Source organism: Lingula anatina, chromosome 1 (genome assembly GCF_051362555.1).
Source record: "Lingula anatina isolate TDL-2025a chromosome 1, LinAna3.0, whole genome shotgun sequence".
NCBI lineage: Eukaryota > Metazoa > Brachiopoda > Lingulata > Lingulida > Lingulidae > Lingula > Lingula anatina.
This window is the reverse complement of record NC_141767.1, coordinates 9,106,625-9,121,902: the sequence shown is the minus strand read 5'-3', so window position 1 is coordinate 9,121,902 and position 15,278 is coordinate 9,106,625. Positions and strand designations below refer to the sequence as shown.

Sequence of the window (15,278 nt, the reverse complement as noted above, 5' to 3'; positions counted from 1 at the left end):
GGTGACTTCATTGAGTAAATAATCACCACATTAGCTAATTCACCAGCCATGCAAAGTGAAGAAAAACTGGAATTACAAGCCCTTCAAACCCTACAAGTCTTCCATACATGGTACCTTAGCTTGCAAACATGATGCCATTTTTTCCACACTTTCCGATTGGATTACCAGAACCTGTCTCCCGCACCTTTCAACATCACACAGACAACTACATGCAGTTTTATACACACCAGTCAAAACATTCACTCTAAAATGCATCAGTGATGGTTCAATGACCAATATTTTTTTTTCTTTTAAACAGCTTAAAACAAGCTAGCACTTATCAAATCAAGTGTGTTGCCTTATAATTTACGTAACATTTTCTTTTTTTTTTTTCTTACTTTCATTTGGGACAATGTTCAAGAGCATGCAAATTTCAAAACATGTTATGAAATCATACTTAGGTCACACAAACATAGTGACTAACAAATAAACACATAGAGTCAGACACATTCTTTGAATAAATATTGTCAGAAAGATGATAAAAATATATAAAAACAAGTTTCCTAAAACATTACAAAAGAATTCTCATAAACAAGTCAACAGACGCCAGTATCACTACAGACAGATGGGATTAATCAGATTGCGTACAGACAAAATGCACTGGAACATGAAAAGGAAGGACACTTCTCTCAACTCATGCAGCTCTAACAAAGATTTATTCCATTCAAACAACCACCAAGTTTCCTTAACATCAGAAAGGAGGGGCTAACCTGGCAGAACCAATTTCCCGCCTTGTTTTACAGTGACTTTAGTTATTACTCCCAACAAAGAAACATGTTACACTTGGTTTCAAAAGTAATTTTTTCATCAAGAAAGAATAATGGCTGCAGCAGCTTGTAGTCTTTTTAATTTAGGACTTGTAATCTTCTTTTATACGAACTATTTGTCTGAACATTTATGTATATTATGTGTGGCCATATATATATATATATGCATGCATGTGCATGTGTGCATGGCTGTATTGACCTACAATTACATTTTGCTAGAATTCTAGTAGTTAGCAAACAATAGATTAGTTTTATGATTTTTTTCTGATTAAATTGAAAATGTCTTAAAATCTTCTTCAAATTATTATTGCAGTAACTGATAATCATATATAAGCTGACCAAACAGGAGCCAACCATATACATAAAATGTGTACTAGTATGTATATGGATCAGCAGAATTCAAGGAAGAAGTTATTTTCTCCAATAATAATCAAATATCCTATATTAACCAAGGACAAGACAGTTCATGAATGGCATCATGGAATTCAGCCACCAACCTGAACCAAAATGACCCCCAAATATTTGTGTTAAATGCTGCTTCCTTTACACTATATTACATAATACAGAGCCACCTGAGACCAGGAGGGGATGAAGTGGTATCATAACTCACACCAGAGAAGGTAAGAAGTTTACACATATCAGGTGGAAAATTCCAGGATAAATCAACAAACAGAGATGCCATAACTTGGATAAAACTGTGCATGGATTATTTACTTATTGCCTATTAAGAGGTATAGGATGTCATCTCCACGCCAGGTGGCACTGCCGAGGTCTGCTGGCTTCCAGACCTACAGCAGGGTGAGAGAGAGACACGCATTTTTTATCTGACCTTACTAAAAGGATCAGTTATGTAAAACTCACTTCTTCCACCCTGAGTTTTAGAATTCACTGAAAAACCAACTACCATAAAGACAACATGCATCTGCGACAAAGACATGTCAATGATATTGAGGTTGCATGGTTTTCAGTACACTCAGAAATCCTGAGTGGTTATGTGCACTTGAGAATAACATGCTTTTAGCCAGCAACAACTGAATAATGGCGCAAAATACTACTATTCTGCAATCAAATTTACAAGGCACGCGGCAAAATTGAATAACCCGTCTTGAAAATTACCAGCCCCTGGCTAACAAGATTTTGAAAACTTCTAATCTTGGCATTTTGACAGAAAGTTGGTCTTATTAATTGTCAGTAAGTAAATTCAAAATGTCCACATCTCAAATTTATATTGCTCTTGAGACTTAGAGAGTTTTAATACAGTTCAGGGGAGGACATCTCTCTCCAGGAGATTATTTATTTATTCTTTCCCTAATCAATTTAACAGTCACAATAATCAAGATATTTCCACTTCACCTTATCAAAACATTTCATTTCACCTGCTTTCCTTTGATAAAGTTGATTTTAAGTGTATTACAAAAACCTCCTTTACAGCTGATTTTCTGACAAAGTGCCTCTTCACAACAAAGTTGCCCTTTTTATTAATGGAACGGTATAGGATGGCTCTCAAGTGTGAGAAACAATGGAGCAGTTTCCCACTGCTTGAACACTTAGCGACATTAGGGTAAATGTGATGTGGAAACCCCCATTGAACACTTTCATAAAATTAATGTTCTGAAAATCACAATGCACATTCAAAGAAGAATATCAGTTTCTTGGAAACAGTAAATAACACATTATATTTTAAGTGGGATAAAGTTACATTTAGAACTTTTTTAATCATGCTCCATAAAACATAATTTAAAAAAATGTCTACAATAGATGAATAAGGGTCTACAATATGTAGATAGCCCCTATTGTTAAAGCTGGTGAGAATAATATAATAAAACGTGAAGAATTGTCATGACCTTCCCCTTGACCCCCCCCCCCCAAATCCAGTTTCACCATGTCTCTTCTGAATCTCAAGCTTTTCACTAACATGTAATACAGTATGGTGCTCCTTCAGACTCTGATAAAGTCATTAATTTCAAACTCTCTCTCACTTATGGCCATGTATCTTCATAGCCAGTAAATTTGTACAGATGATACCACACCAATGAGGATTAATTACAGAAGTGATGACTATGACAAGTACAAAGATGGCCATGACAGTGTATACTATTCATAATACAGTACAACACCATGCCCCAGAGATGACCCTTCTCTTTCAAATTATTTCAGTGAAGCCTATATCACATGAGACACCTATTAACAAAGTCTTAAGATTTCTATGATACAAAACAAACATAAAATAAATAAAACTTGCAAAAATTACTGGCTAAAAACAACTGTAATATCGCCAAGATAAGAATCGTGTTAGAGTGGATCCTGCACATTCATTTTTTACCAGGCTCCCAAATGATTATATCAAATTGTGCTAATGGGCTACCCGTAAACATGGTTCTATGAAAGCTTCCTTTAAAATAGACGCTGGGATCCTTCATGCAGGTCAATGTAACCACACAATGTTTTTGGTTCTAGCTTCTTAAGATATATAAACATCATCAAACAAAACCAGAGCAATGTTGTTCTTGCAAAATCTACAATTCTTAACAGATTTTTGAGGCCTGGGAATGATTTTCAGGATCAAAAGAATTTCAATTGACCACATGATCTAGTCTAACCCAGGCAGAGAGATAAGGCTGGAAACACTGATCTGGTATGAAAATCTGCCCTTTCACTGAAAGCCTCCTTTGTCTGATTATGGAGGCCAGAATTCAAATATGGAAAACACTGACATTTGGTAAAAAGTATCACCTCGGCTTTGTTTTCATAGCTGTTGGATGTAAAATCAGTTTCCACTGGCACAATTAAATGAGTTAACAATATAAATCAAAACAGCATATTGAACAGAAAATGAAACAGAGGCACAGAATTTTTTAGTCTTGAGGACTGCCAGCCAATAGTTCAATTTCATAGTGCTTGCCATTAGTAACAGCAAGTTTCTTCAACCACTGTGAAATCTCTTCAATAACTTGCATAAGTACAACTGATAACTTAATCAATTTGATGACTACAGTCATTGCAGTATGGAGGGTAGGAGCATAATGCAGTGAAAAATCACTTTTCATCTCCAAACCCAAGGTCATACTTTCATTAACCCCCTCTGACCTAGGTCACAACCCTGTCCAAAGTAATGCTACAATAGATACATCACAATCTTTTCCTAAATGTACCTCAAAAGACATATGTCTGAACTTTAAACCGCAAAGTTCACAGATATCAGAACATGTTCTCCAAAAGAAGACCACAATGGCCAGGACTGCCTCTCCTGGTGAGACAGTCTCTCCCTCACAGGTGATAACAACATGGCAGCTAATGACCATCATCCTGGTCTCCTTTTAACCCATTGCCTTCAGGCACTGCAGATATCCATAGAGTGATCAAAGTCAACAATGCACACTTTCATTTAAATTTTGAGCCATTAAAAGTCAGATATGCCAGAGGGGTGTAAAGTCTCACCAAATGTTCTGGATGAGTGATGAGGTACTGACAAGGGCAGCTTGTTGTCCTTTTTTCTACCTAAACTTTCTCAAGACTATCAACGAAGGGTGCAAAAACAACACACACAACAAATGGGAAAACAATGCTTTTGAAGTTTGGTTCAAGTCTAGAGAACAGTTTTCCCTGTATCAATCACTGACAGAGCTTGTCAGGCCTAATACTGAATGTTGCCAGTTAGAGGAGTCCATGGCAATTTGTCCCCAATGATCCAGAACTGCTCTGCCACAGATAACACTGACACAACTTTTTAAGCTGTTGGAGTTGTAGCCTTCTACCACCCATGGTTATGTCAGTGTGACTTCTTAAAATCTGTATTAGATCTAAGGGGTGATCAATGTCACAATCTGGCATGTGGGTACCTTAAGCAGGCAGTTGCAACAACTTCAACAGTTTAACAGCATCTAAGTACATGGAAACCAGAAAAGAACAAATGATTTCTAATCTTGTAATTGCTTTTTCACCAATAGGATCCAGTCACAAATCTTTGCTATGGCAGTGCCAAATATACTGGAGGAGTTTGCTTAAATCATGGACATTTTTTATTTCAATCATCCACATCATATCCAATATTCATCAACTGTAAGTAACAACAGGGCTTTGTACGACTCCACTTTTTAAAGTGCCCTTATCCTATCTTATCATTAAGGCTGATAAAAAAGTAATAAGGTTTTTTCCAGTTTTCCCCATGAGACCCAATTAAATTAAATTTTAAGTCAAGCTGTGGTGGCATTCCATGACAGGCATAAAAAGAAGCACTACTGAAGTGATTCCAACAAAAATGAAAAGTTTGCCAAGTATTTATAGTTGTAAAGAGGAGATAAAGAGGTTTCTGAAAAGCACCTGCATGTGTGTGCATGTGTGTGTGTGTGCGTCTTTGCATTCATTCACATGCTTGTCTGAGGGTCCATTATTCCAACTGTCTGCTATTCCAAAAATTAAAGGAGCTTTGATCTGAAAACAATCATTGTTTGAGCTTATGTGTACGCGTACAGATAGCAAAATGGGGCATAATACATATAGGGCTGTACATGTGTACTCTGCTGCAAGGGATTGCTATCTTATTGCAGTTTGCCATGCCTTCAAAGTAGGGGCCCCTCAGAATAGTGGGCATTGGCTTTGGAACAGCAGATCCTTGGATAACAGACCCTAGGAGTATAAAAGTGCCCCCATCTGTGCACACATGTACCTGCATGCATTTGATTGCTGGAGTCAAGGTATTTGTGGGATGGAGTATTTTAGGATGTGTTCCGTTTCTTTGGGGTAAGGGAGGGGGAGGAGGAGGGGAAAGGGGATAATCCTAGAATGTGAGCATCATCTACCCCATTTCCTACTTCAATTTCAAGTTATTCAACATGAACAAAGAGGGTCACAAAACCCTGGAACCATTGCATTACTCACCTGAACTTGCGGGCTGGAAGTCTTCATAACTCCTGGCAGCACTGGTACTGAAAGCAAAGATCAGAAATAATGTTAGTATTGCTGTCATGGTTAAAACAATATGTCCACAGTAATGTCTCCAATATCACGACAACTTCCTGCAGGGAATTAATGTTCTGTATTAGTAATTAGTCTGAAGGCACTGTCTCTTGTTGCAAGGAACACACTTCCTCTATCTGGTGACAAAAAGGCTCCTACTGTACTTTCTCAGTTTGTCATTTCCTGATGTTGAAGCTCAGAGGGTGACAATATAAAAAAGATAGGAAACCATGTCAAAGTTAATAAGGTTGATCTCTTCATTAATTCTATGGAAACAGAAAGCTGGTTCACCAATCCCTTGACAAATTGGCTGCCAAAAAAATTGTTAGTCATATGTGGCTCTGTTTCACATTGTTGTGTGTTGCAATCCTCTCTTGTTTTACCGGAGCATTTTTCCTGCCTGTATAATTCAAAGCAATTAAACTCAATGTTAGCATGCTGTAAAGTTAACCTTCCCAGACAACTCTGTTCTCCTTCGTTCCACTGAAATAAGATCCAATTTGTCCTACTCCTGTGCCTAATTCCATTTATTTATAAACGCCCAAGCGTAACAAACTCAGCCAAGTAAAACTAGCATGAGGCCATCATGTGAAATCTTTTTAGCTTCCTAAATCTTGCTAGTTTCCAGGGTATTTGGGCATGGGCAGTCTGCAAGATATGCAGCAAAAATATTTGCCCCGTTTTCATATAAAGTGGCTATATTCAACTAGTTTCTTTTGCTCTAATGACATCTCCCAAATCACTCCTCAACCAGTCATGTAGAGGCAAGCACACTTCTAACGCCAAGAGCAACATTGAATTAGACACAATGCCAAGTTGGATAAATCCTATTTTCCACTGAAAATCACTGCACTGTTGCTAGACTGTGTTCAATTGGATTTTCTGATGAAGTTTCCAGTGCATGGCCACACATCAGGTGGCTGGAGTCACCTCCTTGCGTAACTTCATCTTGGTCTTAATACTGCAGCTTGATAATCCGCTTCTGTTACCGCAATCCCTTTCATTTATTCTACCAATATTTTAACTTTAAAAACCCCAGATGCCTCCTCCCTCTGACCACAGCCAATTTGTACTGGTGGAAAACACCTAAGGGGAATTAATGCTCACATTGAGTGCGAATCAAATTACTTCCACAAACATTTTCCTAGAACAGATACATGATGTTCATTCATCCGAGTAAATCTTCAGGTCCATATAGTCCCTTGCTACCTCAATATTCTGTGTGCTGTATGGAATGGTGTGGAGAGGCAGATGGACTGACCACATTGATTCCTGGGGTCCCAAAGAAAGGCTAAACCATAGTGTTGAGTGATATGCATGGATGTAGCAGACAAAACTGACCACCCTCTCACCACTGACCAGACGTGTTGCCCACCACACAATGTTATTATGTTCTCTCCTAGTGTGTGTGACCAGAGGCCAACCCTTTCCTGTAGCTAATCACAAAGGTTTCCATGGCTTCTGTCTTATTCTTTTCTAAACCCATGTGGTGGTGTGGGATATTTGGGATCTTCTAAAGTGGGAATTGTGGCTTCGCCTTCCCATGTGCTCCTACCCACTACAGAGTGAGGTTGAGAGTAATGGAACGGCCAACTGAGAAAACACTTCAGTGGTACGGCTTCAGGTTTCTTAGTAACAAAGGTGTTATATACAAACTGGACCCCATGCTGGCCTACATGTCAAACAAACCAACTTTATAACAGTTCACAGATAGGCTGATAGGCAAAGACGTAACTTGAAAAAGACTGAGAAAAAAAAAACCTACTGGTCTTGACAGATATACGGAAGGGATGAATCAGTATATTTTGGCAAAGTAAACAAATATATTACAAATCGTACACAAATTCCCTTAAGTGCTCTAAATCCATTTAACATCCATTTAAATTTATTCTTTCTTGGGAGTTACTGGCAAAGGCACAGGAAGTCAGTTGTGTGGCCATATAGCAAACAGTATATTAGACATCTAGAGGAAGGCATTGCCAAAATGAACAGTGAAAAGTGGATTTTGCATTTTTCAAGGCTGATTTCAGACTTTATAGTTCAACATTCTTAGTACTGCATTTTTGTATATATCCATATGAAGATGATGTGGAAAAGAAAGCAAAAAAGGAAACTGGGCTGCCCTGCCCATAAAGAAGAGAATCTCCAGAGACGCACAATGGCAAATTTGATTCTTTTTTTTTTTTCATGACGTCATGTGCCTGATGGGAGGCTTCTTTGAACAGCATCTAAGGATGGACTGCTCTAGCTGCCCTATTTGATAAAATTCAATCAGTAAAGCCCATTATAATGCATTAAATGTATCCAAAATATTGCCTTCATGGTTAAAATAACATAAAATGACTCATAGTTAAAAAGGAAATATTTATGCAGTTTTATAGACATTCACTAATGTGAATTAGAACATTGCATATTACCTATCCTGCTTCTTCCAACCCCACCCCCTATCTCCGATATTAGGACATTTTATAGAATAACATCTTGTTCTCACAGATCCATTCAATACTAAAAAATAACTGCTTTCATAAGAATCAGATAAATCTTAACATCAGTAAAAAGACTAATGTACAGGTACCTTTTACAGAAATGAAGTTTTTTCATTAATTAGAATCTTGTTGATCGAGTGGATATCTAGGAAAATGATGAATGAGTACAGCCAGATTTAGACCGACTTGTCCCCAACCCTGGTAATCATGGTAATTGAAATAAAATGCCAATGAAATGGCAAAACATTGATTTTTACCACTTTCAAAGCTGGTTTATTGTGTCTTGGAAAAATTTCACAAATGAGGCATTTATCATTACTTCAGCAGAGCTGCACATAAGGGTAGATGATATGACTGTATTGTGGAGATTTAACAATGAAAGAAGTATCATACATTTTATATGCTAGCAATGAGTATGGTGGCCCTTTGTTCTAAGTGACAATATATGAGACTGTAACAGTTAGCTATGAATATTTCATTAATAAGTGATTGTAATGTAACCAAGAAAATAATCTGGCATGGCAAACTTTTTTACTTTTATGAAAGAAAGTCTTAGAAAAAAAGGAATTATTATTATTATTATTATTATTATTATTATTATTATTATTATTATTATCTAACATGTCCCTCAACCCAGAAGAGCAGCTTGTATTCCTGGCCTGATACTGGACCAGCTGATCAGCTGATATGCATTCAGATCCTTCAGCTGGAACCAGCTGCTGAGGTTAATTGCTTTGTCTTAAAAAGAGCACTCCAACAAATACAAAATAGCAAAATAATCAGTAATAACACATTTGCTCGTTTTAGACTCTCAAGTCTACAATCAAAGACACTTTGGATTACCCACATGGGTAATAAAATGTCTTAATAGAACTTTCTTCTTGGATATTATAGGCATTTCTTACTTGGTGGGCAAATGAAACCCTACTTTACCAGTCACCTTACAGATGGGAAAGTGACTATCTGCAGGAAATAAATTCCAGAGGCAACCTTCATGTGACATGGGGTTTTGCAGGGAAATTGGAGGTCAAACGCTTTGACATTTGAAATTATTTTTCTACTTTTTTTTCAGGTTTTTATTGTTTAGATTTTAATCTTGCTATTATTATTATTATAATCACATGCACATGTGCAAAACAATACCCTTTTACTTCTCATCAGCAAGAGGAATTTATAACTTTGGCAGATTTTTATTTTTGGCAGTGTGAGCAGTGGTTACTCTGTTAACGGATATCAATAAATTGTGGTCTATTAGGCACCTATTAGTACAATATCAAGATATCAAATTCAATGATGAAAAGAACAGGTTAAACTGTGATATGGCTTAATTGCAATCATATCACTTAATAATTCAAGTTGTAAGCTAATTCTGACTGAAATCATTCTAACACTGCATCTGCACTATCATGATATTACAGCTGTATCTTAATACAAACCATCTCCAGTCAGCTTAATTATCATCTGACAATCCAGCTAGGCGACCTTTTGGAAAATTAACTTATCTGCTCAATTTGAAGAATTAGCATTTATATCCATCATCCTTTATTGGATTTTTGAAGTTATTGTTACTTTCAGCCCAGTCAGGTAGAGACATTCAGAATACCAACACTGTCACAAAACACTGTGAATGGTGCTAATTCCGATTTCAGTCTCGAGGCAGCCATGTGACAGCCATTCTTTTCCTTCAAGCTTTGACGGCTGGAAATTATCCTGGGAAATCATCATGTTTTGATGTATGAAAACTGCGACAAAGTTCAGTCCACAATGATTGCCAATTATCACCATATTCAATTTAGCCAGAACTGAGCCAGATGCAGTTGAGGAGGATATGAATCTTGTGAGGTGGTACAGGAAAAGCTTATTACTACCTGGAGACATGCTGAAAGTACAGACAGTGATGGACATCATATCTGTCAACCAGTCTAGTCAGATCTGTTGCCTGTCTGTGTGTTCATAATTATAATGTGCTGTGCATATTTGCCTTAAGACAATTGGAAATTAAACACAATAACAGCTTTTCACTTTTTTCAGACAATTTTCTGTAATTATTTTTTTTTTTCCTAAATTAAAAATCAGGGAAATTAACAACCATGGGGCAGACTTATTGCTAATTCAATTAACCAAGTGTTTTGATCCACAGTGTGTTCTGATTTGATAATAGTCTATATTTGCTGTATATTACTAAGTCAACATCTAATGCTGGTCTTTTGTGTCTAGTTTTTCAATAGTCCCACGGCCATCAGAGTCAAAGCCGGAAACAAAAGAGCAGGAGATCTGGCTCAACTCCCTCTCCACTTTGGGGATGAGTTTACGTAGCTATCTGTTTAATGGAATGAGAAGATATTGGAAAGCACGCCAATCTGCATATAATTTTACAGTTCACCAATGCTGTCTGGAATAATGGATTAATCATTAAAGGCTTCACACTTTCTTTTTTATCTCAAATATCACCCTTAAACTGGCAACTAAATGCATTTTTAAAGAGAGAAGGGACGTCATTTTTCTTGTGGCAAGAAGTCAATCACATATCTATGCATGACTGGGCCTAAAGACAAGTATTTCCACTTAAGAGAATGAATATTATTTCATGTTGAATCCATTCCCTAAGTGCCATCCTTGGGATTGGACTTTTTCTCTGCCCAGTGAAGCTCTTCAACTGAACAATTATCTTCTCTTTCATATCAGCACCTATCATGCAATGCATGTCGAAATTTTGAGCTGCACCACATGCAATTTCAAGTGCAGTAAGGAATAGATTTACCTTCACATTTACCTTCATACCTCCCCCCTCCTCTTTATCCTATGCTGTGTCTGTATGGAACCTATAACAGGAAAGAAATTAAGATTGGCTTCTCTCTTATACCCCTTCCCCCCCCCCCCCCCAATCCCCAACACACATGCACATCCAAACTTTTTTTCCACCCAACTTAATATTCAAATCGAGCAAAAAAATGAACAAAAAAAAAAAAAAAAAACTATTCTGACAAAACTTTCTTTAACAATAGTCCCCTCTATTGTGTGTAATTTTTTTCTTGGTCCCAATTCGTCTCAAATCACTCAGAGTAAACCCAGCTGCAGACAGGTTCTGTAACACAATCTTCTCCTTCCTCCTCCATTGCCCTCCCACCTGCATTTGAGGGCATGCAGGAATAATACAGTAGTCAATAATTAATCAGCTTACCTCATGCAGTATTTATAAGAAGGATTAGTTGGTATTGAACTTTAAAAAGGAGACCTATGAATATATACGATTGTGAAGGGAACAGTCTTCTGTGATGTGATTAGTTTGGATTGTTCAAATATAACCTGGGCGGGATATCTCTTAATCCTAATCAAACACACACAAGAAGATGGGTTTAAAATATATCATATTTCATAGAATTTTATTTCCCAGCCCCACATGCAGTACAACTTCTTCTTTAATTTGATAAAGGTGATTTTTTTTCGGAAGCAACCTTTCACACCTGCTCTCTGTGATAAAGATCCAACAGCCTAAAATGGAAACTTTTTACAACCTATAAATAATAAAAAAAATCAGATCAAAAGTGACAGATTTACAGCATCAACAAAAAAGATAACACACAAGTCATGTTCTCTACACATGCACTATCTTGCATCTAACTCATCAGTAGCATTTCATTAGCAATCACATAAATATCACTGAACCATCAAACTTGAAATATGTGCAGAGGAAATTTGGTTGAACTTGTTTTTTTCAAAAATCACAGATAAACCTCCTTGGTGGTGTAAGATTGCTTTAGTTTTAACAAGTTTTCCAGGTGTTTCCTCAAAACAACAAAGCTTCTTGTCCTGGCGTGTTTGGACACTCAGTCAGGAAACACACAGCCTTCCTGATAAATCCAAACAGCAAGGCCAGGAAAATCCATCCATTACCCATGGTCAAAGACAACACATTTTGATTTGATTGCAAGTGTCTGAGTAGGATCAGATTATATAAGATACCAGTATTGATTAGGCTATCTTGATGACAAAACCAAGATGAAGTTGATTACACCATGCTATTTAATCATTATTGATACAGGCAGGCTCTGTGAGCCTGCAACCAAGTCCTGTATTTGTACAGGCAATGAAACAGCGATACATTATCAAAATACCTCTGTAATGATCTATAAAACATAATAAAGCAGCAATTACAATTACAGTAAATTAGATACAGGAGGAAGATGTCATTGTTCTCTCCACTTGATGAGGATTAAACCACCTATAAATTACAATCTTGGAGCAATCAGATTGATTAACTGCTTTCTTCAATGATGACTAATGTTTGAAAAGTATTGGACGATTCTGAAAAGATTCATGAATAAAAAATTATAAACTCTAAAATCACTTAAGGGTTGTTTAAGAAGCATAAAATGGACGTTAATCATATAGTCATGATAACAATACAGCAAAGCTGAGACATGTGCAGACATTCAGCTATAAAAAATATACTGAAAGTAGTATAGGTTATGGCTAGAGGTTGTATAGTCTATTTCACCAAATTATACAGCAAAATGAATCCTGGCAATTTCAGAAATTCATACCCAAATACCAAGAAAAACTAAGTTTACTCAAAAAAAGACTTAACTGACTTAACAGTTTGCATTAAAATGATAGGTCACTTACTAGAAAAAGTTGAAAAAATGAAAATGTTGTTTTTCAAAACAATAAAAACTGTGACCACATTTTTGAAATGTTCAGACTATACAAATTCACAAACATCATTTGCTTGTGTGCCAAATATTTTTGCATTAAAACAAAAATGTGGTAAGGCAAATTATAAGACAAGCAATAAAAATATATGAAAATGCCAGAATGACTAGAATAACTTGCATTTTTGCCAATAAAATGAAACTGAAGGAAGAATTGCATTTAACAGGAACTGGAACAGTACTGACAGGACAAACAAAGGTGATCAGAATAATAGACATATACAGTGTTTTTATATAAAAATGTGATATCCCATCTTTTTTATATGGTACCATTTCTTTGTTGGAAAAAGTTTACAGCACCACTAAACTCAAATGACCTTTTGAAACATCACAGCTGTCTATAAACTAAGAACTTTTATTTAAATTTAGGCTTTATTGTATCAAAATATAGTTTTGTGACTATTATAGTAAACTATCTTTTTAAGACATTTAATAAAAATAATGGTAAAAAACTGCAATTTGAGATTATGCACATATCATAAAATATAAAAATTTAATTAATTTCAGTTAGGATCAGTAAAATTTAAAAACAAATCTTTAAAAGATGTTCAAATGTAGAATTAGTTAAGATTGACACTGAACACAAAGGAAAATTCAGTCAGTATCTAAACAAAATCCATATGACAGAATATTTCACAACAGTAATTTTGCCATAAAAGAAATGCGAAACTTACGGCCGCACATCTGAATCCCACACATAATCTTCATCATCTGCCATTATACAGCATATAGTCAGCATCACTGCAATGATAAAAACATGGGTCATAGTTAAACAACAGCGAAACACACAGCCAAGCTCACTTCAATTCAACACTAACAGTTGGTCCACAGTAAGCACAGACTGGTACATGACCATTTGATAAACTCTCTGGAGAAATAAGTCATCAGCCTATCAAAATTTCACACAACATGTCAGAAAAATTGGATCAACGTTTCTTTGAGCATACTTTAGGCTTTGTATGAAAATCTGTCCTATCTGTCATTGTTTTCAAAATGACACTGATTAAGGTCTTGGGGGCCAAAATTACATTTCCATTAAATTAAGTAACTTATTGGATTTGCAATAATATGGGAATTAAAGCTCAACCATCAGCAGACACGGTTCTGGAGGCTGAAACATATCGCAGGTAATAACCATTATTCTAAATTCCATTCACTTACAGGACATGGGTAGTCACTTAAATCTGGAGTCAACTGGGACTGGAGAGTTAAATCAGGAGCACTGATAGACCAAAATAACAGATGAAAATTACTTAGATAATTGATGACAGTGGGGCATATACACCGAGTTGTTACAGGAATGTACATAAAAACTGTTTTAACCAGTGTGATATTCATAAACCTTATCTTAAGTTATGCATACACACACCCATCAGCGCTGAAATTAAAAACCATTTCACTCTAAAATATTTTTTATACATGTGCATAAATATGTCATTAACTGGAAAAAACAACAGAATGATACAACACAGGTAGCAATCTTTGGTTTTTTAGTTCAGAAAATTCAACTAGAGACTGTAAATTGAATTTAGCAAACCTCATAAGTTCACATCTGAGAGACATGTACTAAATTTGCAACCGATATCTCTATAAGGTACTGAAGTGTGTTCTTGTTTATAAAATCAAATCATAAAGAGCAAAAAAGACTTCCAGTAGTGCGTAAACAGGTATAGATGTATATCCAAACTGCTTATAAAATGTTTGAAGTTGTCAGTATTGTGTAAAAGAAGTGGGATCATAAGGCCACCTGGTCTGCTATGAAATGGCACATTAAAAAGACATGTAAACTGTGATGCAAGCTTATCACAGAGATACTGTTACTTTACCCATTCACTAAAAGGTTTGGTGTATTAGAGAGATTGCCTTACATCAAAGAGAAATAATCTTGGCTGCATATTATAAAAGAATCATATTCACTGCTATGAATTAATGAAGTTTTGTATATTGAGAGAATTCAATATTCAATATTAGCTGAATTCCCTTTTTGCACAAATATGCCCTAAATATGTTTACTTTTAACATAAATGGTGGGTTTTTAATGGCCAGACATTCTAAGGCCAGGCAATCGTCTCTTTTCAAATCCTTTTCTGAAATGACAGAGCCACACACCTCCTAAAAATCTTTCTAGCCCAACCACCATTTGAAGGCATTTCCACTTAAAATCTTTGACAGTTTAACCAGATCTTCTAAGGATCCTTATCTTGACAGCCTGGTGGTAACTTGCAGTGGTATTCTGCAAATCTTTCAAAGTGTTTTATGAATTATCTTTTATCTGCAGGAAATCACTCAGGCTTCCTACTTCCTCAGGAGTCTGGAGA

At 36.1% G+C, this 15,278-nt stretch overlaps 1 protein-coding gene across 4 annotated transcripts in view; it reads right to left on the bottom strand.

Annotated features, from left to right (window-relative positions):
- LOC106151866 (inactive tyrosine-protein kinase transmembrane receptor ROR1) overlaps positions 1-15,278 on the bottom strand; it is a 58,342-nt gene that overhangs the window by 7,570 nt on the left and 35,494 nt on the right. The window contains exons 1-3 of one of the 4 annotated variants that reach the window (XM_087009434.1): positions 15,070-15,115; positions 13,635-13,701; positions 5,685-5,731 (exon numbers count right to left, since the gene is read on the bottom strand). In XM_087009434.1, coding sequence (XP_086865560.1) covers positions 5,685-5,731; positions 13,635-13,701; positions 15,070-15,100 — 145 coding nt within the window. In that variant the 5' untranslated portion in view covers positions 15,101-15,115. Of the gene's footprint in view, positions 1-5,684; positions 5,732-6,869; positions 7,726-13,634; positions 13,702-15,069; positions 15,116-15,278 lie in introns of those variants that run through there. The other 3 variants (XM_013525292.3, XM_087009431.1, XM_087009438.1) reach the window with 3 other exon arrangements.